This window comes from Jatropha curcas, chromosome 5 (assembly GCF_041381405.1).
Source record: "Jatropha curcas cultivar XTBG-Jc1 chromosome 5, XTBG_Jcur_1.0, whole genome shotgun sequence".
NCBI lineage: Eukaryota > Viridiplantae > Streptophyta > Magnoliopsida > Malpighiales > Euphorbiaceae > Jatropha > Jatropha curcas.
The window spans coordinates 1,434,352-1,460,841 of NC_143155.1; the positions used below are offsets into that span (position 1 = coordinate 1,434,352).

Consider the following 26,490-nt stretch of genomic DNA (forward strand, 5'->3'; position numbering starts at 1 on the left):
ATATTTGAATTAGTTTTTAGACATTAAAGTAATATTTTGTAAAATATTAACTCATGTAATGTTTAACTTTTAGCCTTTTATGAAAAGCTATTAAAACAACTAATAACTAAACGCTACTAAAACAGATAACAGCTACCAAAACAGCTAATTTTATCGAACTTATCCTAAAATTTTAAAGTTCATCTTTTTAAAATCTATTTCCTTTTAACTTAGATTCCATTCTTCTAAGTCCTACTATTCATCAACATTAAAATGGACGCATCAAATGCAAAAAGAGATAAAAAAAAAATTTATTCTTTATTGATTGTATAGATTTAATTGAAATAAAAATATAAATTCTTTTATGTGGTGGCAAATTTAGAAATTTTTCAAGGTCAACATTCAAAGATGAAGGTCCTATTTAGAATTTTGTAATTCTACCTATATTTGGAAGAATTATATATATATTTTTTTGGTTCATTAGAAAGTCAAATAGTCAAATGGGCTATGAATTATAGAATAGGATATTCATTTTTTTAAGGGAAATAATATAATAATAATAATAATGATAATGATAATAATAATAATAATAATAATAATAATAATAATAATAATAATAATAATAATAATAATAATAATAATAATAATAATAATATGAGACTTCATTAGTCCATTCATTCTAGCCAAATAGAAAAAACAACTTTAGCAATGGAATGAGCAGACTAGTCTACTAACTTATAGATAAAATTTATAATTAAATAGTAAAAATATCCTTCGAAAGGGATTTACAATTGAAGCATACAAAGGAAAACAAAATTTTTGTGTCTTGAGTAAAAATTTGAGATTTGGAACAAATAATAACAAAAGATGTTCAAAATTATTTATCAAATATTTTCTTTTCAAACTTCCATAGATTTTTAAATTCTCATTTGATCATTTAGATCGATGGAATATAAAATTTATAGATCTTATGAGTTTGTCGGTAAAAAAAATTAAGTGGCTCAAACTCCATTATTAACAAAAATGACAAAAATAAGATATCTCACTTCCATAGATTTCTCGCTCTTTTAAAATGGTAGAACTAACGTGATGATGAAATTTGAATAAATAGCAATTTAAAATGATTAGGGATTTGAATTTAAGTATATAAAAATTACACATAATCCCAAATTCCAAACCTTTGATTATTTTTTTTTTAACAATTTCTCCTATTCTTTTTCTTCTCATATTCCTTTCTTGCAATAATGGTGTCTCATTATGATTTTGACACTTAGAAGAAGTGGAAAGATTTACCAAAGACAGAAAGAGACACAAAAAGGAGATCTCTAATACTAATAATTAAGAATATAATGTAAGGATTAGAAAATAATAATTACTTATAAGGGGAAATATAGGCACAAAATTAAGAAAAAGACAGTAATAAGTGGGCATAAAATTTTTCTCTTTTGATCTGTCACCGAAAATCATAGGGAAGGAATAATTCTTTTTAGCATCTGGAGCCAAAAGATGCTCTTCTCTTGTGTCTTTCTATCTCCCTTTTCAGCCTTTTATTTTTTATTTTGTAATGTGCCCACCACACCACCAACTATAAATAAATAGCTAGAACAAAAGTTTTTATCAACAATAATTTTTTAAAACATATATATTAATAAAAATTTTGTTTTCTTACATGTTTATTTAGAAAATATTTACTTGTCCATTAAATTTTATTTATTGCTTTGTATTTTTGTATATATTTAAAATTATAATAATTATGATATGCTAAAATATGAAATTTGTTATTATCATCAAACAATGTTGTTTAATTACTCTGAACCTTATGTATTATTGCAAATTTATCAACCCTTTGAAAGAAGTTGTTTTGCCCCAAATTTCATTAGTTTATTACAATTTTACTTTTATTTAAGATTGACAAAAGAATAATATTTTAGCCTTCATTAGAATAAAATTTTAATATAATGTCGGATGGTGGCGAAGGATTTTCATAGGATAAATTGAAAAATCAGGAGAAAAGTGACTTGTATGCAGTTTGAAGAATAAAAGATATGATGAGAGATAAAAGAAGAGAAGCGAGAGAAATTTAAAAATACATATAAAATAAAATTTATTATTTTAATAAATAATAAAATGTTTATTATCAATTTTTCATTACAACTAAATTATTAAATTTGGTAAAATATATAATATTTAAAATGTTGAGGTAAAGTTGCAATAATATGGAATGGTTGGGATAATTTATTTATTTTTTTTTTTGAAAATGGGATAATTTATTTAATTAACAAAAACAAAAGTAAATAAGTTTTTAACTTGTAGCATGCATAATTTTTCAAAATAATTTTGTCTAACACAAAATGGTAGTAACAATTAACTTTAACTAATGTCTTAATGGGCATTTAATTCATCTTTATCTCATCACTTTATTTCTAGTTATTTAAAAATAATAAATAATTATGAAAAACTATAAAATTTAATTAATATTTTTATATTAATTCTTTTTATCTATTAAAAAATTTTAATTGCTTACAAATATAAGTCATTTTGAAAAATATTAAAAAATAGTTAGTGAACTTTTTTTTTAATTTTAGCTATATATATATTATTAAACAACGTGAGATAAAATATAATTTATTAAATTAATAATTTTTTTATAATTAAAAAATTAATTATTTTCTTAATCATTGTTAAGTTCTGGGTGTCAGGGTATTAATTAATATAAATGTCCTAAGTTTATCCTAAACACAGGATGATTGACAATTCTCTCAACACCCATTTTCTGAGAGCTTAACAGAGCCGGTGAAACACAACCTTATTTACAGAAGAGTGCAATTGGACTCATTCTGTCCATCGTGTAATGCAGCCAGCGAGTCGACGTTACATTGCTTTTTGTACTGTCCCTTTCCTGTGGAGTGTTGGTTTTTGCTCAATGGTATTACATGCGCCATTTTGATACTGTTACGGACTGATATTAGTTCTTTGCGGTTAATTGTGAGAAACAGATATGGGGTGTGTATTTTAGCTTGCTATAGGCCATATGGTATCAAAAGGAATAAGATTGTATTGGAGTCACGGTTCCTTATTCCACAGGACTGCGTGTTATGTGGATAGCAGGTGGTTCACGACTGGTCTGTGGCTCAAGCTTCGAAAGCGCCACGGTTTAACCTTTTTCCATTGCAGTGGCGACCTCCTCCTCATGGTGTTTTGAAATGCAATGTTGACGGTGCATTTCCAGCAGCATGAGGTAGATCGAGAGTGGCTTGGATTTTACGTGATTCTCTTGGTCATCATACTCAGAGGGGGAGATTATCGGTGGTGCATGGTATTTTTAATTCTTTGATAGCCAAGGCAATAGGTATAACCGTATAAAGGAAGCTCTGACTTGGATGAAGTTGAAATTAGTAGCATGTACGGCGGTGGTAGACACTGACTCTATGCAGGTGATCCAGGCTTTGAAGAGTGCTAAGAAGGATAACTCTTACTCTGGAACTGTTATTTCACATCGTAAAACTCTAGCTAAAGGGTTTACATCTATTTCTTTTAGTTGCATTAAAAGGTCGACCAATGAGTGTGCTCATATACTTCCTCGAGCTTATGTTTTTGAGTCTGGCTTCTTTTGAGTGGGATGTGACTCCACCAAATCTCATTTTGGATGTATTAGATCTTGATTCTCTTAATATATAAGCAATTTGAATTAAAAAAGAAAAACTAAAATAAAAATGTCTTTAATATTATCACAAATATTGAAACATTTCAATTTTTTAATAATTAATGAAATTAAAAATATTATTTTTAAAGTAATAATAATTTTAAAATTATTTATTTTCTCAATGCTTTTCAATTTTTTTATTTATTAGTACGCTCAATACAAAATAACACGATTATGGGCTACACAATCAAATGTATTCCTTCCTAGACTCATTATAATAGTAAAATTCTCATGATGCAGAGAACTCGAATTCAAGATCTCTCACTATTTATACTATTAAAAAAAAAAAAAAGCTAACTATAATGCTCCACAAATTTTAAGTTTTAAAATTTTTAGTATTTTATCTTGATGTATTATTAAGTTATTTACTTTGTACCATCACATAAATTATGAAATTTTAACCGCATTAGAATTCAATTAGTACATGCAAATGAGATTTTGAAATGATTAATAAAAGAAATAATAACTTTACAGACTGTTAGTTGAATTTCTAAAATTAATAATAAAATTATACACTTTATGAAATGCGCTGCCAGCACATCAATGACCAGTATAAATACAGTAAAAATGCAAATAAGTCACCATTTAATAGGAAAATTTGGGAATCAATATCTAATGTCTGACAAAGATAATGAATAATTGATTATCTTATGAAAATATTATTTTATTTTCCTCTGCGAATCAATCAATGTTTTCCTATTAACTATTTATAAATACAAAATAATTTCTTTTCTTCTTGCCATCAAACTCCATTACACAATCTAAATTAAAGATGACTCAGATTGTGTATTTTTGAACATTTAATATTTTTGTGGTTATGAAGACAAAATTGATGACTTTATGGCTTAGTTATGATTTACCAAAATTGATGGGAATTGGATTTAATATATATATATATATATATATATATATTATAATTAAGACAAATTAATTTTATTATATATAATTAAGACAAATTTCAAATTAATTATTTCCTCGATCCATAGTTCCTTACCCATAGTCACAAAGTAGTGGGACCCACTTTTTACAAACAGACAAGACAAGCACAATAACAACCCGCCCTCTTTATTTTAGTAGCCTCGTTTTGAGAATCTTCCTACGAGTTGCTCTTGCCACCATTGTCCATCGGCGATTTACTTCTTTAAAACTTTCAAACTCGCCGATTTTTTACATCTCCTTCGGTCAACTTTTCCCTGCTACGCTCCTCTCCCTACGCGCCTCTTTGGCCTTTTCTTTTAAGACATCCTTGTCATTGTCATTATTTTCCATGTCCATTTAAGGTGTGAAACGACAGCGGAACGCGTGATTTCACGCGTCAGTTGAACTCTTTCTTGCCTTTTTCACACCGCCTTGAACGCCAGCCTTTAAGAATCATTTTCTCTTGTTATTTTCTCACTTGGAGACTTTTTCTTCTCTCTTACTTCTTCTCCATCTCTCTGGTTATCAGATCTGAAGCTTCTCTCCGTCATGTCTACAACGACGTCGTATTGGTGTTACAGATGCACACGCTTTGTCACCGTTTTGGTCTCTGAAGAGACTAACGACGTTACCTGTCCTCACTGCGACGGTGGATTTATCGAAGAGATCGGAACCAATACACAATCGGAAAATCCTCAACGACGATCTATGTACATGTTATCGGAAAACAACGGTAGAAATCGTCAGGACTCCGATCGGATTCCGACCTTGAGATTCCGTCGAAACCGCCGCAACGCCGGAGATCGTTCTCCGTTTAATCCAGTTATTGTTCTCCGTGGAACCGCTCCCGAGGAAAACGAAGAAGGAAGCAGCTACGAGTTTTACTACGATGATGGTACCGGGTCGGGCCTAAGGCCCGTTCCGGCTAGCATGTCTGAGTTCTTGATGGGATCCGGATTTGACCGGTTACTGGAGCAGTTGGCACAGATTGAAGTGAATGGTTTTGGGCGGGTAGGAAATCCGCCGGCGTCGAAAGCGGTGGTGGAGTCGATGCCGACGGTCGAAATAACAGAAACTCATATAATAGCGGAGTCTTACTGCGCTGTGTGTAAGGAAGCGTTCGAGTTGGGCGATGAAGCGCGTGAGATGCCATGTAAACATATCTACCATACAGATTGTATTCTTCCTTGGCTTGCAATGAGAAATTCGTGTCCTGTTTGCCGCCACGAGTTACCGGCGGATCAACAAGAAACCGAGAATTCGGAAGAATCTGAAGAGATTGTGGGTTTAACTATATGGAGGCTACCAGGCGGTGGATTTGCAGTAGGGAGATTTAATGGAGGAAGAAGAGGAGGAGCAGGGGGGGAAAGAGAGTTTCCTGGTGTTTTTACAGAAATGGATGGTGGGTTTAGTGGAAGCGGTGGCACTCCCAGACGGGTTTCATGGGTGAGTAGAACAAGTAGACGGCGGGAGAGCGGTGGCGGTGGCGTTAGAAGGGTATTTCGTGGGTTGGTTTCGTTTTTGAGGAGGATTAGGTCCAATTCTTCTTCTTCTACTAGTTCTACTTCAAATTTGCATAATGATAATGAATCCGGTTCAATCAGTAGAAGTTCAAGCCATTCAAGTTCTGGGTTTGGTAGATATGTAAGCAGAAGAAGGAGAGGATTGGATTTGGAAGTTGAAAATGGGACTGATAGGTGGTGATTGTACTGAAAAGGTTGGTTTTTTTTTTCTTTATTTTTTTTTAAATTCTAAATGATGTATATAGAATTAAATTAAACAGGTAAAATTTTGAATTGAATTTTAATCCTTGTCTCGTTCTTTTCCCTAATGGAGGCTTGCCAACAAGAATCTTTGTAATATTTATCAAATGGGGCACACAAAAAGAAAACATTGCTTGCCTCCTCTTATGGCAAAATTTTGTTGGATGGGAAAAGATTAGGAGAATGTTCAAATGAAGAAGAAAAGAAAAAGAATATCTGTAAGCTTAATTATTTTTCTTTTTTTGAAATTCATTCTATGAGAATTGTTGGTTTCTTTGATAAAAAGTTACATGCTTTCATTTTAATTGAAAGATTCAGAAATATCAACATTCAGCTTGTTGTTTTTCATTTTCACTAAATGTGAAATTAAAGTTCATATGGTGATCTGCTAGTTTAATGCTGATGATGATGAGATGTCTGATCTATTTTTGTTGAGAAAATGATTTGCTCCTGGAATTGTGGCCATTTTTAGCTCAAAAAGCACCAGGCCACTAATTTTATCATGTGCCTAGTTTTAAGAGCTCCTTTTACTTTTCTTTTTCCCCTTTTCTCATTATAGTTGGTGAACATAGCGTTGCTTTGGAGCTCAGCAGTGAAAACCCATCAACCAAAACCATGTAGCTGTTTTTGCATAACAGTAAAATCAGCTGGACAAATAATCTTGTTGCTGAATTATTACTAGTAGTTCTAACCCTAATTGATGCTTATAATATCCAAATCTCTCTCTCTCTGTCTCTCTCTCTCTGTGTATATATATATATATATATATATATATATATATATATATATAAATTTTAATAATCATAAAGCTAAATTAAGATGTGGAGGTAGGGATTGCTGGGATTGCAGGCCAACCCAGTCCTTCCATGAGTGGAAATGGCTCATAGTTTCATATTCTTTGACTTTTCCATTCAAAGCCAGCTAATGTGGGGTTTGATTTTTCAACTCATTTCTAGTTGTGAGATTGATATACATTAGCAATAGATAAATTATTAATATTATCATTAGTGGATCCAAGTTGGATTTGAGAACATGCCTAAATCCGGTCTATAGTCCATGGGTATAGACCATGGATGGACTCACAAGTCCTTGTTCGGAACAGTTTTCATAATGTTTATAGGTTTAACATAATAACATTTAAAGGTTGAAAGGATTTTTTATAACATTATAAAGTTTGGCTTTTAATTAATATTTTCTTTTTTTATAATCATACTCATTTTTTTCTCCAAATTCAGATAATTAAATAATTAATATTATTTTTTTATCATTTTAAATTAAACAGCTAATTTATTGAATATTTCTAATTTAAATGCTATATAAACATCTACTAGCTACCAGTTACTTCCTACTAAAATAACTAGCATTTACCGGCTAATATCGCTAAACAAACCTAAATGAGTGTAAATAATTCAATTTCTTGGGCAGGAAATAGTTGGAATACTCCTTTAAGGGAAAGGGAAATAATAGAGTTTGATGTTCAAGTATATATACAGGCAAAATCCACATTAGGCCGACCGTCATATGAATGTTCACGTCTCCTGTCATTTTTACCACTTCTGCAATTTCTTCTGCCTGTGAAAATCTTTTCTCATATTTCAAAACTACCCATTTGGCAATTACCAAACGTTTCAGTAAAGCAGAGCTGTCTGTTAGGACAGCTGCCAAATAAACCTGTCCAGCCTACCAGAAAGATCACTTCTCCTTCCTTCATAACTTAATAATAACCAATAAAAAGTTAGATGCCCTTCTACTTGTACATGCATCATTTTGGCCACATTTGACTGTGCACACAGCCTATTGGACAGGCCAGGACCTAAATGACTGAAATCCCAGATTGAGAACAAAGAAACTCGACCCTACCTCTTTCAGCCAAGCCTGGACTGATCATTGGGGCTTAAATTTATATTCAAATATTATTTAATTATAAAAGCATTGCTTACCTATATAATGATCCCAACCTTTACCTAGGCATGGCCGGTTCAGTGAACCGCCGGTTCGAGATGTTTAAAATTTTGAACCGGAACCGACCCTTGAACCTCCGGTTCCGGTTCCGGCACGGTTCAGCACGGTTTCGGCAAACCGACGGTTCAAATTACGGTTCCGATTCGGTTCCGACATTACGCAAATTTTTAAAAAAATAATAAAATTTTTGATTCCGAATTCATGAATAAATAATAATTTTAAAATGTTTAAATTTTATTAACTAAATGAATTATTATAAATTTTAAAAGAAAAACATCTATTAACTAACTTAGAACTATTATTACATTAAATTTTCAAAATTTGCTAATTTACTAATATAAAAAACTATAAATGGAATATAAAATTAATGGAATGAGTTGGAAATTATTATTTTCAAATACTAAGAAAATTATTTAAAAAATCAAATGAAGTAAATTTATGAATGGAAAAATTTGAGATTAGAGAAAGAATTTGGAATTGGATGTAAGAAAATAAAAAATAAATAATAGATAATTCCAACATTAAGGAAAATAAAGCAATAGAAAAAATAATGAAGTATGGAAATTTGAGAGAATTTTGATTGAGAATAAGAGAAGAGTTAAGATATAATTGATTGTGAAATAAAAAAATTATCAACTCATCATATTTATACATGTGTCTCATTTATTAGTTTTCCAAATTGTCTCTTATATAATTTAGTAAATGACAGTAAATAAATAAATAAATAATTAAAATGAATAAAATTTATTTACCAAAAAATAAATAAAAAACACCTATCATATCAAAAACTATCCGTTACACTCTTTTTTTGTACACTTGAAAGTATTTTTTTTTATATAAATCAACTATTCATGTACCATTTTTTATATAAATTAAGTCAAAAAATGTGTATTTTTTTCACAATTTTTTATAACTCATATACCATTTGAAACGACCCGAAAATTTAATTTCGTAGAATTTTCATTTAAAAACCAAAATTTTTATTTCAACCAATGAGATTATACCAGTAGTATTTTATTATTGCTAAACTGGACCCGTAAACCAATTCGATTTTTCGAAAACCAAGCGAAAAAAACTCAAAAACCAAGCAAATTGAGCCAAATCATTAAATTAGACCAAACCGGTTCGAATCGAACCGGAATGGTCTAGAAGCCAAGATTTTTCTTTCTTTTCTTTTTCTTTCCTTTTTCTTTTTTTTCTTTTTTTTTTTTCTTTTCTCTTCTTCTTCCTTGCGCCAGCGCCATCACGCGACCTCGCTGCCTCTCCTCTCTCGTTTTTCCGACCACCAGAACCAGCGCCTCCTCGCCGTCGACTCCTCGCCGCAGCAGCCCGCCTTCCTCCCCTTCTCTTCGTTTCTGTTTCTAGTGAGCGCAAGAGTCACAGCGAAGCTGGAACCTCAACGCGATCGAGACAGTCGCGTCTCCGTCGTTCCCTCCGAGCAGCTCCGGCGATGATCTCCGACGAGGTAAGTTGATTGTCCTCCCATTTCACTCCTTTAGAAATCATTTCGTATAGATTAGGCGATTTAACGCAGGTATTGATCAAAATGGGACTTAGGGATTTAAGAAATAAAAATTGGGATTTTGTTAGATATTGACATAAATTGTGGTAGTTGGCTATGGAACTGAGTTCTATATGAAATTTGCTGCGTCTTGGCGTAAGAATTGCAAGATTTAGGAACCAAGGTACCTCCGGCCACCGTAGACGGCGGCGACAGCGGTGGATTCGGTGACCGGAATTCCTCATAGACAGTATATTCCAATTTTTACATAGAATCTAGTTTTGCAATTAGTTTGCACTTTGATAAGGTATAGTGTTCGAATCATTAGACGACAGAAATCGAAAATTAGGCTTCTAAGCCGTAAATATCACAGAAAGTTAAATTAAGGAGGGGTTGGTAGAAATGCAGTAGCTAAGTTATTGGGTATTCTAATCACATGAATAAATTAGTTGTTAGCTTATTTTGTTAGCATGACTTGAGATTAAATCGAAGTTATAGTTTTATAATAAGAAAACTTTTAGTGTTATTGATTTCATATACAGATTATGATATAAGGATAAATAGACACGTGTTTACAATTAGTAACGGGTAAAAATATTTAGTTTTCTACGCCAAGACGAAGTTGAATTCATAAAACATGAATTAAAGTATGCTTAGGAAACCAAGATATGAGTTTACTTAGCACATACTTGTAGGTTGGACTCAAATTCATCGTAAGGATATAATAACCAGCAGGGTTGTTAGACACGTAAATTTGTAAGTTATACTTGGCTTATTAAAGGAAATCTAGGATTTAGTGTTGTATATAATTGGTTATAGGTCATGAAATATAAAATAGGTGCAGTCAAACAAACCATTTATTTGATTGTGATTAAATTTGAAAGGTGAAAATCAATGATGGGTATGTATATAAATGAGACTTATTGATTCAATTTAAGAAATTATTTTGTTTTTACTTATTAAGTAATTCATAGTAGATTATGGATTCAAGATATTGATTTTATAATTACTGTATAACGAAGAATGGTGGGTTGATAATGATAGGAGGATGGGGATTTTATTTAAAGTTCTTTGCCTGGTGGATGGGCTGCCGATTGTTTTACGGTAATTTAAACTAGATGTTGAGTATGATTAAGGAGAGATGCTGTCGGGTGTTCGGCGGAATATTTAAAGGCTAATAGGCCAAGTGTACTATTAGAAATCATTAGATGACTAATAGAGTTATAATAGGATACGGGTTACTATTGATTAAATTTATGGGTGCAAATAAGTGTAATACAAAAATTTAGTAAATGCTAATAATTATACTAAGATAAGATGAATAATTATTCTACTAATAAATCAAATAGATTATAAGTTAGAATTCAAACATTGATTGAGAAATCTTAAACACATAACTTCAACTGGGAAAATACGACAATTGCATTTAAGATAGTATACCATTTGTTTGAACTATAGGATAGTTTATAAGCTGGTCTTTAAAAGATTTCAATATTATTTCAGCAAGTAGCATTGTAAGTAGAGCATAAAATTGTAATATCTGTAATTGTGTTCTTATATGTATATAGATATATAAAAGATTTTATTTATTTGTCAATTAGCTAAAGAAGCTGATTATATTTATGTGAAGCAATGAATGTTCAGTAATATTATTGGAACACGTTTGAAGGTTATTATAAGTTGTGAATTAATAATTGAATGTTGACATTATTATTTGGAGGGAGGAAGGGAAATTTAACTGTTTGATCGCCCGACGGATGGGCTGTGTGCATTGAATGATTAATATATATAATTTTGTGATATTTTAGCAGGTAAATAGTCCAATTTTTAGGGGAGGTGCTGCCGAAATTTCGATAGAACTTAGACTAGTTTTAGTTAACAATATAAAGTAATAAGTTTATTTAGAATAATTCTATAACTTAATACATAGTAAATAAAGTATTCTAATTATTTTACTATCATCATTATTTACTTAATTATTCAATTACTTCTTTATTTTCATTGTTATTGTTTATTATCATCATTATTATTATTTATTTATTTATTTGCATTTGAGTATGAATGTCTAATTGTGCATTGCATTCCGATGTTCAACTTTGCAATATTTCTGCAATTATTTGCAATGCTTGATTAGTTGTGATGTGACAATGCCTTGCTTTGTTTGTGTGGAATTGGGATGAAGTGGGTCACCATGGGTTTGTGAGGACGGTCGATAAAGCATGGATCCTAATTGTGATGAATTATGAAATTGGACCGTCGGCCGGGAAATTGGGAGATCGGCGCCCCCGTGTGCACCTACCGTACCGTTATCGTAAACCACAGGTTGGTCTCTTTATTGGGCGCACCTGATAATCTAGATTTGATCGCAGCCCGCAGGGTGGCCTCCTGTTGTGTGCGCCTGATGATCTAGATTTGATGGAGACGACCGGGTTACCTCCTGTTGGTATGGAAAAGAAAAGAGAGAATGGAAAAATAATGAGAGGGCTGGTCAAGTGAGGATTAGACCGGTCGGCCAGTATGGGGGATCGGCTCCCTGGTGCACACGTTGTGAGAGGATGAGCCATGTGGGAGGACGGCTCATCGGGGGTTTCGGTGACTCCACTGACTAATTTCCACGTGATGTGATTATATGAAGATGTTAATAATTGTGAGTGCTGGTGATATGCCATTTGTGTGACTGGCTGTGTGAGCATATACCTAGTCGGATGACTAGGTTGATATATTTATACAATTGTGTGAATGCGTGTGTTGTGCAATCATTATTATTCATTAATAAACTCACATCTCCTTAGTTTAAATCTTTCAGGAAGTAGCATTTCTAAATCCCAGCTATAACTCTGCTCTTCACCGTTAAAAAGAAATTCGCTAATTTTCGTATTGATCAATTAAATAGATAAATGTCCGAAGACTTATATGTATACATCCGTCAGTAAACTCCGCAGTTATAGAACTTGTATACTTTTAAGTTGTGTATTATTCTAGATGGAATAATTCTGTGAGCCTGTATTATAACTATAGTGTATTGTAAGCAGGGAAATTTGTAAATGTTTAAAATTATATTGAGATAGCAAATTTGTAGTGTTTCAGGCTTACTACGGGCCTCGGGGGCCTTAAGCTTACCTGGGCCCTAGTGCCGGTCCGGCCCATGGAAATGGGTCGTGACACCATTTTACTTCTCTTCACCATAAATCAAATCAACTACAATCAAATCAATTGATATAAATTTTTTTATAAAAATTTTAAGCTACAATTTTTTGTGTATCCGGTTCGAACCGGACCAGAACCGCCGATTCCCGGCCGGTTCCGGTTCATATTTTAACATCCACATAAACCTTAACCGGCCCTTGAACCGCCGGTTCCGGTTCAAAATTATGAACAGCCGGTTTCGGTCCGATTTCAATTCGTCTACAGTACGATTTGGTTCCGGTTCGAACCGAACCGGTGGCCATGCCTACCTTTACCCACTTTTGAGGCCAGCTTCCATTGAGTTGAAGATAAGTACATGAAAAAAAGGGTTGTTTAATTTGAGAGCCACTATTCATTTATACGGTTGATCTTATTTTAGTTCAATTTTACAAGTTCGAAATTCAAGTAGAAGAAATCACAAGTTATACGGAAAGATACGTATCGACCCTCAGACCTTTTGATCTCAGCGCCTCCACCTTAACTGTTAGAGTGAGGCTTCATTGGTTTCCGAGAGATGAAGAGCAATAAGGAGTCGACTGTCCATAGCAGCAAACAAATAAAAATTAACTGTAAAAATGGTGGCGTAAAATATTTTTGAAATACCAATAAAGTGTTGGTTAACCTTTGCGTGTGAAACAGGAACTAGAGCTAATCAGCAAGTTAAACTACTCCTGCTGTAAATTAGTTATAAGCAACGTCAAGTATAAAGATCATTATGCATACAATGTCATAGATGGTGTTACATAACTAGCATGTTATTTATTTTTTTTTTTTTTAAATTTTATTCAGATGCTTTATTTGTTTATTACATTTAAAACAAACTATTATACAAAAATATACTACCAAATACAATCAATTAAAAAAATATATACCAGAATTTTTCATATTTTTCATCGACCTACCATCTAACAAAACACATTCCCATATTCACATCAACAAAACACATTCCCATATTTACATCAAGCTTGAACCTAAATCGCAACTAGCAGGGGAAGAAAAAAGAATACTGTGAGTCCTGGATTTCAAGAACTAGCTCTCAATTTCAGTAAAAATGTATTTGAAGAGTCTATATTTTGCTAATAATAATGCGAAAAAAAGATTAGAACAGCAAATCCCAACTTAAGAAATTCGTGTTTTTACATACTGATTTAAACATCTCTGGCCAAACCAGAAAGATCAAGGCCGCTAGAGTCATGCTCCCTTTGTTTGGAAGAGGATTCTCTTCGAGTATAATCTTCAATAGGAATCCCCTGCCTCATAGATGGTGAGGACGATGGATTCTCCTTGTAAAAATCCCCAAAAGTATCCGAGAATATACTCCTCATCTGATTAGCTGCTTCAAAGAAACGGTTGATTTCACCATGGAAATGACGTTCAAGACCTTCAATATCACTTCGAAGCCCTGGGAATCCAAATGGAGAGTCATCCAATTTGCCCACTGTGGAAGAGCCTTTAACCACCAGGTCTGTAACATCATCTTCAGTGTACTCCTTGTTTGATTTCAGCACTTCAACTGGCCTAATTGAAGCAAATGATAAACAATGACAAAATGAATACATAGAAGTAAAATACGCTTCAACTATAATCAAAGTAAATCAATTAAATATTGAATTATTAAATCTTTCAACTTCATTATAGAAGCTGCAATTACCTTCGGATCCATTTGGATACAAAAGCATTTGAAACAAATGGGTATTTCAATTTGACACTGTGTTGAATACTTATGAATTTTCACCTAAAACACAAGTCGAAAGCAAAACTCAACTGTCCCAATATGCCCTTAGAAAATTCCAACCAAACTTACTTTAACCACTCATTTCAAGCTTTTAGCATCCTCCAAAATATTCCCTACAGCAAGAATTAACTCAATTCAACAAAGCAAAGCCCTAATCATTAGAAGCCTAATGTCACATGTCTATCATAAGGATTAGTTCCATACCAAAAAATCACTTCTAACAAAATGCTACACATACTTTCACACAAATGCATCTTGAATTAACCACCCCCCCCCCCCCCCCCCCCCCTTCCCATCTTGTCTTATCACTTGCAGCAATACCTTTTCTTTCATAGGGAAAAACATCCAGAACCCAAAGCCTTTTAACACATAAATATCAAAAGATGAAACCTTAGATGAATGGTGAACCCAAATAAAGCGGTTCACATTACACCTAACTAGAGATAAGATAATTGGTTTGACCTCATAGGCAACCAGAAGTTCAACATCTACCCTAAATTCAATGGAGATATGAAAGCTATTAAAAATTTAAAACCCAGGAACATGGGGCAAAGAATGATGCACTAAACATTTGAAAAAAAAAAAAAAAAAACACTAATTTCATTTCTTGGAAATCCTGATCCTCTTTTTTCAAATTATAATTAATTACCTAATTAGCTGCTCAATAATTAAAATCGCATACTTAATTAAGGAATAAAAACCTAGAAGAGAATTAGATGCTCAATTGAAGCGAAAATTGGAAAAGGAGAATGGAGAGAAACTGAGATAGAGCGAACTTACTCTCCAAGGCATTCTCGAAGAATCTCTTCAGTTTTCTCGCACTTTCTAACGAATTTTCCAGGCTCCACCTCCTCCGTCTTGCACTGCGATTTCACCACCTTTCTGGTGGAGCATACCTTATCAGAAGCCGACGAAGAAGAATCATGGCGAGACGGCGAATTGAGCTCATCTGGCTCGGAGTCTCTCCAAACCCACCCCATTTTCCTTCTACTCTGCTTCTGGCGAAATCCAGAATCTATAAATAAATAGTCTATTTTTCTTGATTGAGCGCTACGTTTGCTTTGCGCTGTGACTTATATACACTACAGGCGGACACCGGAGTCGCACGGCGGGCTCGTGTGCCCCAAAAAAATTAAACGACAAGCAAAAGCTGTCGTCTCGGGAGCTTTTAGAATACCACGAGAGAAATAAGCGGTGTTTGGAAGTATAGAATGTGAAGCCCATGAAATGTAAAATTTATGGATACATGAAAATTCATAAAATTCTCAAATTTTATTATTTGCTTGAAAAATAAAATAAATGGATTTCTTTTTTATTTTGAAATAAAATTAAATAATTTAAAGCCTATCATTAATATAAAATAATGGAAACTGAATCGTGCTTCTGATTTAGGACTTCTCTATAAAATATTAGTAGTTTCATGATTGAATTTACCAATTTCATAGATTTGTGACATCTTTTTTTCAACCAATCAAAGGCATCCGGTAAATTTTACCATGCAACATTTAAATTCAATCACTCATATCCTATTACTCTAAATGGCTTCTAAAAAAATTTTATACGTACATAATTTTTTTTATTAATAATATACTTTAAACCATTTAACTTTATTTTGAAAAATATTAATAATTAATAATATAATTTAAACCTAAACCTCCCATTGATATTGATGTTAAAAAAATTGTTAATGAAAAGATAAACTTATTAATAATAGTCTTGAAACCGCACGATGAGCGTGTTGTATAATTTTCTATTTTTTAATTAAATTAAATTAAATTAAATTAAATTTTCAAGAAAATTATTTTAATTTATATTTGTGTTGCTTTAATTTAAACAATTTACTTATGTATTTTTTATTAGATGATTCAAGGTAAAATTATAGATTCTTTTTTAAATTTTCAAATATTGAACTGAAATACTAATTAGCACAGTTAAATTATTGTAAGCAAATTGTTGTTATTCAATTGATATATTTAGTTAATTATTTTTTTTTCTTTGAAATTCTCATTTATTCAAATTAAATGAAGTATAAGAATATTTAATTTTAATGAAATAAATTTTAGTGAATTGAAATTAATATTTTAATTTCATTTGTTAATCTAATTATATTATTTAATTAATTTTTATTAACTATGACTCTATTATAAATCCATTAGTTTTTTTTATAGAATAAAATTATTTAATAAAAAACTTTATATTTATTATATATTAATTATAATGAAATCTCACTAGTTTAATTGTAACTTCATTATTTAATAAAGAACATTTAATTTTTATTTAAATATAAAAGATATTAATTATAATGAAAAAATAAAATGCCATGTCATCACTTTCATATTCTAACATGTCGCCACATAAATATTTTGGCCTTAAAAATTATACATTTACTAATCGTCCACCTGTACGTTGCATGGATAATAATATAAAATTTCATTGAAATTAATAAATATTTCGTTATTAATCCCTTATAATAAAATTATGCTACTAAAATCAAATAATTTAATAGTTAAAACTATAAAAATCTTAAATTTGAAATTTAAGTATGAACAAAATTTTTTTACTTTGGATCAATATAATATAAAATTTTTTTACTTTGGATCAGTATAATATTATTGAGTTTAACGAAATTAAAGGATTTACTAAGATTTTCATAGATTCCACTGGAAGTCTACATAGAGTTTTATGGAATTGGTAAGACTTTTTTTATGATTTTGATGGAATCGCAATGATTTTTATATATCCAATCAAAATTAATTTCAGGACCTAATTAAACAAATTAAAAGGTTTTAGAGTCAAATGAAAAATTGAAAAATAATGAGAGACTAAAGAGTAAAATGCATAATCTTCTCCAAAATCATTATTTTCTTCGTTAAAAACTTATCACCACCGACAGTGAAAGGCCTACAATGGCCAGCGTCGTCGGCGTCCATCTCACTCCCTTTAACCGCTATATTAAATGGGTTCGGTAGTGGGTACCCTATCCATTATTAGTAAAAAATGTATTTTAAATAAGTTTGAAATTTGGATAGTTAAAGATACCCTACTTGTCTAAGAGCTACTTTCAACGGGTTTTTGGACGAATACAGATAGTAAATATTTAAACGAGTTTAAATATGAATACTTAAATATGTATTTAAGCGAGTTTAGAATTGGTACAGATTCTAAAATTTTAAATGGATACCTATATAGGTGGTTTCAAATTCATAGGTAACTACTCCCTTTTTGTTCTATTAAGGGGTGTATTGGATTAAGAGTCCATTAGAGTTTAAAAGATTTTTGAAATCTTTGGGTTGAATGATGGATTTGTGAATGATTCTTTTATTCATACATAACATTCTAAATTCCAACGAAATCAATAATTTTATAGAATCCTTCCACGTCAGTAATTTTTTGAATACTATCCAATTTTTATCCACTTTTTGTCACGACCGTTTCTATGGGCCGGATTAGCATTAGGGTCCAGGTAAACTTAAGGCCCGAGGCCCATAATAAGCCTAAACTACAAATCTTAACTATATCAATGTCTGTTTCAAGCATCCAGCCCATATTGTCATGCATTATAAATCTCACTATTCTATAATTCTTTGGCCTAAATTTAACACCTTAAACAATTTATAGCTCGGGCCCAAAACTAAAACAATATACACTTAATATGGAATAACATATTCAAACATTTTCATAAATGATTAATTGAACATCCTCGTAAGTTTATTGATTTTATTCCTACAACTGCGGAGCTCAATATTAAACAGAACATTTAGATTTTGTCAACTCACAATTACACTAAATATTGGAATTAAATATTTTCTTTTCTAACTTTGCGGTGAAGGAGACAAAGCTTTAACTGGGGTTTAGAAAAATCTACTTCCTGAAAAGTTAAACAAGACATGTGAGTTTATTAATAAATAATAATTATTGCACAACACATGCAATTCACGCGGATGTGTAAATATATCAATCTAGTCATCCAACTAGATAAATGATCATGCAAGCGGTCACGCACGTGGCACAACAACAGCAGTCACAAATATTAATATCTTCACATAATCACATCACGTGAAAATTGATATGTGGCGTCACCGAAATCCCCGATGAGCCATCCTCCCACATGACTCATCCTCTCGTAACGTGTGCACTAGGGAGCCGATCCCCCATATATGGTCGATTGGTTTAATCCTCACTTCACCAGCCCTCTCATTGTTTTTCCATTCTCTTTTTTCTTTTCTATACCAACATTAGGCCACTCTGTGGTTTTTCATATCATCCATATCATATTATCAAGTGCACACGGAAGCGCCGATCTCCCCATACCTGGCCGACGGTCAAATTCCATATTTTCATCATTTCCAAGACCGTCCTTACAAACTCACAGTGACCCACTTCATCTCAACTCCACACAAACAATGCATAACATTATCACAACCCAATTAATCAAGCACCGCAATTAAATGCAAGCATAACAAACAATTAAATATCATGATGCAATTGCATTCATATTCAATTTCAATTAAATAAAGGACCACTAATTAACAACATATTTTAATAATTGATCCTTGGAAAATAAACAAATAAATAATATATATAATAATAATAAAATAATTAAAGAACTTTATTTATTATATATCAAGTTAAAGAATTAATCTAATTAAACCTATTAACTTAATTATTAATTATGACTAGTTTAGATTCTATCGAAATTTCGGTAGAACCTTCCCTAAAATTTGACTAAACCACAATTCTCAAAGCTCATTCATCGGGCAATCAATCAGACTAAATTCCCATTCGTCATAACTATATTCATCAATCATATCCCATCCGTGTGACATCCTACCGAGTTGAGTCTTTGCATGGAGTCGAGTCTTGCATTGAGTTGAGTCGAGTTGAACCAAACCTGGTTGGGGTAGAAAGAGATTAGAAGTGGACTTATTTGCATATAAAGGTTAGGACTTGTTTGCATTAAAATATACAGCTTGTGTATTAAGTTGTAGCCTTTGTACACTTGAGGTACCAATTGGGGAGTTTACACAGCCAAGTTATTTCATCTAGAGACTACCCGTTCTTATCAACTCACTTTCCCATTTTCCCGTTTCTCCTTCTCTTCTTACTTGTCCCGCCCATTTTCTTTCAATTGTCAACATAGTTAAGCATTAAGTCAACTTCAAGTAAGTAGAATTACTTGCAGCTTTATGTTATTCAGTCTCTACTTGAGTTATATTGTAGATAAGTTGTAAGAATTTTGATGTGTATAGGAGAAGGGAGTTCGAAGAGTGTAGAGAAGAGAAGCTAGAACAGAGCTCACGCGTTTTTGGAGTAAAGGTTTGATATCTCTTGATTTTTATCATCTTCTTTGCATGAGAATTTGTGAAGTGTGTTGCTATTGAGACAATATATTGTTTCATGTTGGAGAATGGTAGTGGTGAGAAAACAGGGGAGGTATTGAGTTTATGTTGAAAACAGGGGAGGATTTCATCTTGATTTTGACCCCATTTAATGAGGGAATTAGGAAGTGTCATAGAAGAGTTATTTGTTCCTCTATGTGTTATCTTTGCATGGGTTTTTGAATCACCCAAATTGGATTTGTATATTGAGAGATATGACCAAAAGAGCGCAGACTGCGCAGGCTGGAAACGCGTCGCGACCTGGCACTGCGTAGGCTGGAAGCACGTCGCGCGCTCGCGACTTTGCACTACGCGCGCGCGACTTCCACTTCAAACTCACTGACTCTCATTTTGCTCTTCTCGCGCTCGCGACCTTGCAAGACGCGATCGCGAAGTTGGCCCTTGGCCTGGAAGCGCTCGCGACTTGCACTGCGCGCTCGCGTAGTTGGCATGAAAACTCTCTGACTCTCAATTGGCATATTACGCGATCGCGACTCTCAAGTGCGCGCTCGCGTAGTTGGCATGAAAACTCACTGTCTCTCATTTGGCACACTACGCGCTCGCGACTTTCAAGTACGCGATCGCGACTTGTGCCTGATAACACACTGTCTCTTATTTTCTGCATCTCGCGCTCGCGACTTCCACAGGCGCGCTCGCGACTTGGTTTTTCCTGCATTTTTGGACTTTCTTTTTCTATGTAATTGGTTCTTTGCTCAACTTGTATGCATCCAATCATTTCAAAACAAAAATACAACATTAGAACATGTATCAAAACAACATCCAAGCATGCAAATGATGTGAAATCACATGAACATTATAATTTATGAAGTGATGAACTATTACTATGATGTTGTGTTATACATTTGACATACCAACATTATGCTCCATTGAGGTTAGGTAGAAACCATGTCGATAAGGCCATGTCGCGACATAGGATAGCAGATCTGCGCCTCATACAGTTTGTTACTCCGGCTACAGGCCGTTGAGTGGATATGATTATATGGGCCATAGCAGCCAAGTATACAGTATTCATCCAGTTTATACAGTTTTTCTTATCACCTCGGTTTCGCTATAACCTTATGGAGCCATACAGATATCTGGATATAATATTGCATATATCATACAGATAAATGAAAGATATCATGATATGTGTGCTTATATGTGCCTTGTGTGCCTACATAATTCCTTATATACAAGTATGTGCTTTATTGTTTCTTTCCTTGTTGAGATATCCACTGAGCTTTATTTGCTCAGCGAGTTACCTGTTTAACTCGCAGGTTTTGAGATTGGTCCGTAGAGGGTCCGTTTACAACTGCTGCCGTTCATCTATAGAAGACTCGGTCTTCAGGGTAGAAACTCATTTTGTTATTCTTTTTATGGCATGTACAGGGCACACAGTTGGGCCCAATCCATTTTGTAACTAGTATCATGTCTTGTAAATATTCAGTACATTATTACTATAAGCAATCTCAGCATGATATTAGATTCATTATACATTATGATTTCAGCATGTCAGTTCATTCAGTCAACCAGGTTGTAGCGTCTCGGCTCGGTTTATTCGGGTTTACGGGTGGACCGAGAAGGGGTGTTACAAATTTTGGTATCAGAGCCCTAGGTTCAGTTTCCCTGGGCTTGCATTCATAAGTCAGTATAGTGTACATGCCATGACTACCCTGATGAACTAAGCAGTTGTTGTTCTTTTAGGAGGATGTCACAAGAGGGTGAGAGTGAGTCACACGCCTCCAGAGCAGTGGAGGGTGAGGCTCCAGCAGCACCAGGTCAAGAGGCATTATTAAAGCAACTTGTAGATACTTTCAGACAGATTGCAGGAGTGATACCTCAAGCACCAGTCATAATAGAAAGAGACAGAAAGCCCCCACTGGAGAAGCTTAGAAAATATGGTGCAAAGGAATTCAAAGCGAGCAAAGATGATAGTCCCGAAGTAGCTGAGTACTGGCTAGATGGGACATCGAGAGTTCTAGAACAATTGCAGTGTACAGTAGAAGACAAGTTGGTTTGTGCCACTTCATTGCTGATAGAAGAGGCATATACATGGTGGACCACTGTGCAACAGAGAGTAACAGCAGATCAGCGGACTTGGCAATTCTTCTTGGATGAATTCAAGAAGAAGTTCATCACCGAGGCTTACCTAGATGCGAGAAGGAAGGAGTTCTTATACCTGCGACAGAATAGAATGTCTGTAACTGAATATGAAAGAGAATTCACTAGACTAAGCAGGTATGGTAAACAGATAGTGGCTACAGAAGCCGAAAGGTGTAAAAAGTTCCAAGAAGGTCTAAATGATGAGATTCAGATGGGAGTGGTAGCTTCCAGATTCAGAGAATTCTCAGCCTTGGTAGAGGCAGCTCAAGAGATAGAGTGAATTCAGGCTAATCAGCGTACTAGACGCCAGCGGTCTCAGCAAAGAAGAGATCAGACTCCGAGTGCACCGAGTACACATCAGCCAGAGAGTAAGAGATTCAGAGGTGCTAGTAGTTCAGCTGGTTCTAGACCTTCCTTTAGCCAAGGCGCAGCTAGGGGTGCTAACATGCCAGCGGTATCAGTTGTGGCTAGTTCCGCCGGTGGTAGTAGAGGTTCAGGCAAAGGAACTGGTAGAGGCACCAGTAGAGGTGCAGAGACGGCCGGTTATCTTTTTCCACCTTGTGAGCATTGTGGCAGACGGCATGGTGGAGATTGTTGGTTGGTGACTGGTAAATGTTGGCTATGCGGAGCATCAGACCATCAGAAGAAAGACTGTCCTAAGAGGGCAAGAGTTCCTACACAGTTCATAGCAGGCAGAGGTAGAGGTGAGAGCTCCGGAGGGCAGAGACAACAATCAGAGACTGTGGATAGACCCGATACTAGAGGTCCAGCCAGGGTTTATGCTATGCGAACCAGAGAAGAGGAGGAAGCTCCAGATGTAATAGTTGGTGAGTTTTCTCTAGGTGGTCATACAGTTTATGCTTTAATTGATCCTGGATCATCACATTCATACATTAGTGTACCTAAACCTTGGGTTAAAGGGTTAGAAGTTGCATATGTGAGTCAGGGTATGGTAGTTACTAATCCACTAGGTGATGTAGTAAAAACCCATACAGTGATCGAAGGATGCCCAATTGTTATACATGGAAAAGAGTTTCCAGGAGATCTTATGGAGTTGCCATTTAGAGAATTTGATGTTATTCTGGGTATGGATTGGCTAGCCAGACATCAGGTTATAGTTGATTGTGCAAAGAAAAGGGTGACATTATATACTACAGCAGGGGAAGAGATAATAGTAGTCGGGAAGCGGCGAGATTTTCTGGGTAATGTGATATCAGCCATGACAGCAAAGAGATTAATTCAGAAGGGTTGTAAAGCATACTTGGTATGTGCATTACACGCAGAGCAAGAACAGTCAAAAGTGCAAGATATACCAACAGTGTGTGATTATCCAGATGTATTTCCAGAACAGTTACCAGGGTTACCACCAAGGAGGGAAGTGGAGTTTACTATAGATGTCTATCCTGGAGCAGCACCAGTATCAATTGCCCTTACAGAATGGCACCAGCAGAGCTAAAAGAGTTAAAGATTCAGCTGCAGGAGTTATTAGACAAAGGCTTTATCAGACCCAGTGTATCACCTTGGGGAGCACCGGTATTATTTGTAAAGAAGAAAGATGGATCATTTAGATTGTGCATTGACTACAGACAACTGAACAAACTGACAATCAAGAATAAGTATCCATTGCCTCGCATTGATGATTTGTTTGATCAATTAAAGGGTGCAGGTATGTTTTCTAAAATCGACCTCAGGTCGGGATACCATCAGGTGCGGATAAAGGAAGAAGATATCGCTAAGACTGCATTCAGGACCCGATATGGTCACTATGAATTTTTAGTCATGCCATTCGGGCTCACAAATGCACCAGCGGTTTTCATGGACCTCATGAACCGCGTGTTTCATTCATATTTAGATCAGTTTGTGGTGGTGTTCATAGATGACATTTTGGTCTACTCCAGAGACAGGGTTGAACATGATAAACATTTGCGGATCGTACTTCAGACATTGAGGGATAAACAGCTGTATGCCAAGCTCAGTAAGTGTGAGTTTTGGCTGGAAGAAGTTTCTTTCTTAGGACATGTGGTATCATCGGAGGGTATCAGAGTGGATCCTAAGAAGATTGAAGCTATTGTTAATTGGAGACCACCCAGAAATGTTACAGAAGTTCGCAGTTTTCTGGGTTTAGCCGGTTATTACAGAAGGTTCGTAAAGGGATTCTCTATCATTTCATCACCTTTAACAAGATTATTGAAGAAAGCAGTTGTATTTCAATGGGATGATAGATGTCAGCAGAGTTTTGACACTTTGAAGAAAAAGTTGACTGAAGCACCAGTGTTGACCCAGCCAGTGTCAGGTAAAGACTTTGAGATTTACAGTGATGCTTCTCATATTGGGTTAGGATGTGTACTTATGCAAGACAGGAAGGTGGTAGCTTATGTCTCCAGACAGTTAAAGCCACATGAATTGAATTATCCAACCCATGATTTAGAACTGGCAGCTATTGTTCTAGCATTCAAAGTATGGCGGCATTATCTGTATGGTGAAAAGTGTCACATTTACACGGATCATCAAAGTTTAAAGTATTTACCAACACAGAAAGATTTGAATTCAAGACAACGGAAGTGGATGCAGATTCTGGCTAATTATGATTATGTCATTAATTACCATCTGGGCAAAGCTAATGTGGTAGCTGATGCCCTTAGCCGGAAATCATTGTTTGCTTTGAAAGCAATGAGAATTCGCATGGAGTTGCAACATCAGGGAGTGATTCTAGCACAGATGCAAATACAGCCATCTTGGGTTCCGGAAGTTGCAGAAGCACAGAAGAAAGATGCACAAACAGCACTATGGGTGAAACAAGTACAGGAAGATCATGGTGGGAAATTCAGAGTGGATAACAGTGGAGTCTTATTCTATGAAGACAGAGTTGTTGTACCGCAGACAGGAGAGCTTAGACAAAGGATTCTGCATGAAGCTCATAACAGTCCATATACAATGCATCCCGGTAGTACCAAGATGTATCAAGATTTGAAGAAAGGCTATTGGTGGCCGGGCATGAAGAACGATATTGTACATGTTGTAACAAGATGTTTAACATGTCAACAAGTAAAAGCAGAACATCAACTGCCATCTGGGTTACTTCATCCAATAACAGTGCCAACATGGAAGTGGGATCAGATCACGATGGATTTTGTTACTGGATTACCTCAGACGCAGCGGAAGCATGATGCAGTATGGGTGATTGTGGACAGATTAACTAAATCTGCACACTTTTTACCAGTTAGGATGGACTATTCTCTAGCCAAGTTAGCCGAAATTTATGTTAGAGAAATAGTTCGACTACATGGAGTTCCATCATCCATTATATCTGATCGTGATCCAAGGTTTACATCGAAGTTTTGGGGTAAACTGCAGGAAGCATTAGGAACGAAATTGCATTTTAGCACTGCATTTCATCCTCAAACAGATGGCCAATCAGAGAGAGTCATTCAGATCCTGGAAGACATGATGAGAGCATGTGTCATAGAATTTGAAGGCAGTTAGGACAGATATGTACCTCTCATGGAATTTGCCTACAACAACAGCTACCAATCGAGCATTAAAATGGCACCATATGAAGCATTGTATGGTAGACAATGCAGGACACCTGTGTGTTGGACAGAACTTAGTGAGAAGAAGATTTTGGGTCCAGATTTGGTTAGAGAAACTGAAGAGAAAGTGGAGATTATCAGAAAACGGCTGAAAGAAGCAAGTGATCGACAGAAGTCTTATGCTGATTTAAAGAGAAGGGATATTGAGTATTCGGTCGGTGATAAAGTATTTCTGAAAGTTTCACCATGGAAGAAGATCCTAAGGTTTGGACAAAAGGGTAAGCTTAGCCCTAGGTTCATTGGTCCATACGAGATTGTTGAACGTGTCGGACCATTGGCCTATCGCCTAGCATTACCTTCAACCTTAGATCGGATTCATAATGTCTTTCACGTATCAATGTTAAGGAGATACAGATCAGACCCATCACATGTGTTATCAGCAGAAGAGATTGACATTCAGCCGGATCTCACTTATGAAGAAGAACCAGTTCAGATCCTAGCAAGAGAAATGAAAGAACTGCGGAACAAGAAAATAGCATTGGTAAAAGTTCTTTGGAGGAATCATAAGACAGAAGAAGCAACTTGAGAATCTGAAGAAACCATGCGACAACAGTATCCGCAGTTGTTCACAACAGGTAAACTTCGAGACGAAGTTTTTATTTAGGAGGGGAGAATTGTGACATCCTACCGAGTTGAGTCTTTGCATGGAGTCGAGTCTTGCATTGAGTTGAG

The 26,490-nt window shown here is 34.5% G+C and overlaps 2 protein-coding genes and 1 long non-coding RNA gene across 3 annotated transcripts; 2 read left to right on the forward strand and 1 right to left on the reverse strand.

Moving 5' to 3' along the window:
• Positions 1-5,060: 5,060 nt before the first annotated feature.
• On the forward strand, positions 5,061-6,648 carry RDUF2 (zinc finger (C3HC4-type RING finger) family protein). The gene has a single exon (XM_012211592.4). The coding sequence runs from the start codon at positions 5,150-5,152 to the stop codon at positions 6,302-6,304; it is 1,155 nt and encodes a 384-aa protein (XP_012066982.2). The 5' UTR covers positions 5,061-5,149; the 3' UTR covers positions 6,305-6,648.
• Positions 6,649-9,530: 2,882 nt separating this feature from the next.
• Positions 9,531-12,910, forward strand: LOC149495997 (uncharacterized). Its single transcript, XR_016320996.1, has 2 exons — positions 9,531-9,790; positions 12,633-12,910. It is a non-coding gene; the product is annotated as an uncharacterized LOC149495997 (long non-coding RNA).
• A 1,122-nt stretch (positions 12,911-14,032) lies between these two features.
• LOC105629937 (Mal d 1-associated protein) lies at positions 14,033-15,845 on the reverse strand. The gene is made up of 2 exons (XM_012211594.4): positions 15,528-15,845; positions 14,033-14,530 (listed from the first exon to the last, which is right to left on the reverse strand). The coding sequence occupies exons 1-2, from the start codon at positions 15,725-15,727 to the stop codon at positions 14,161-14,163; spliced, it is 570 nt and encodes a 189-aa protein (XP_012066984.1). The 5' UTR covers positions 15,728-15,845; the 3' UTR covers positions 14,033-14,160.
• Positions 15,846-26,490: the final 10,645 nt, after the last annotated feature.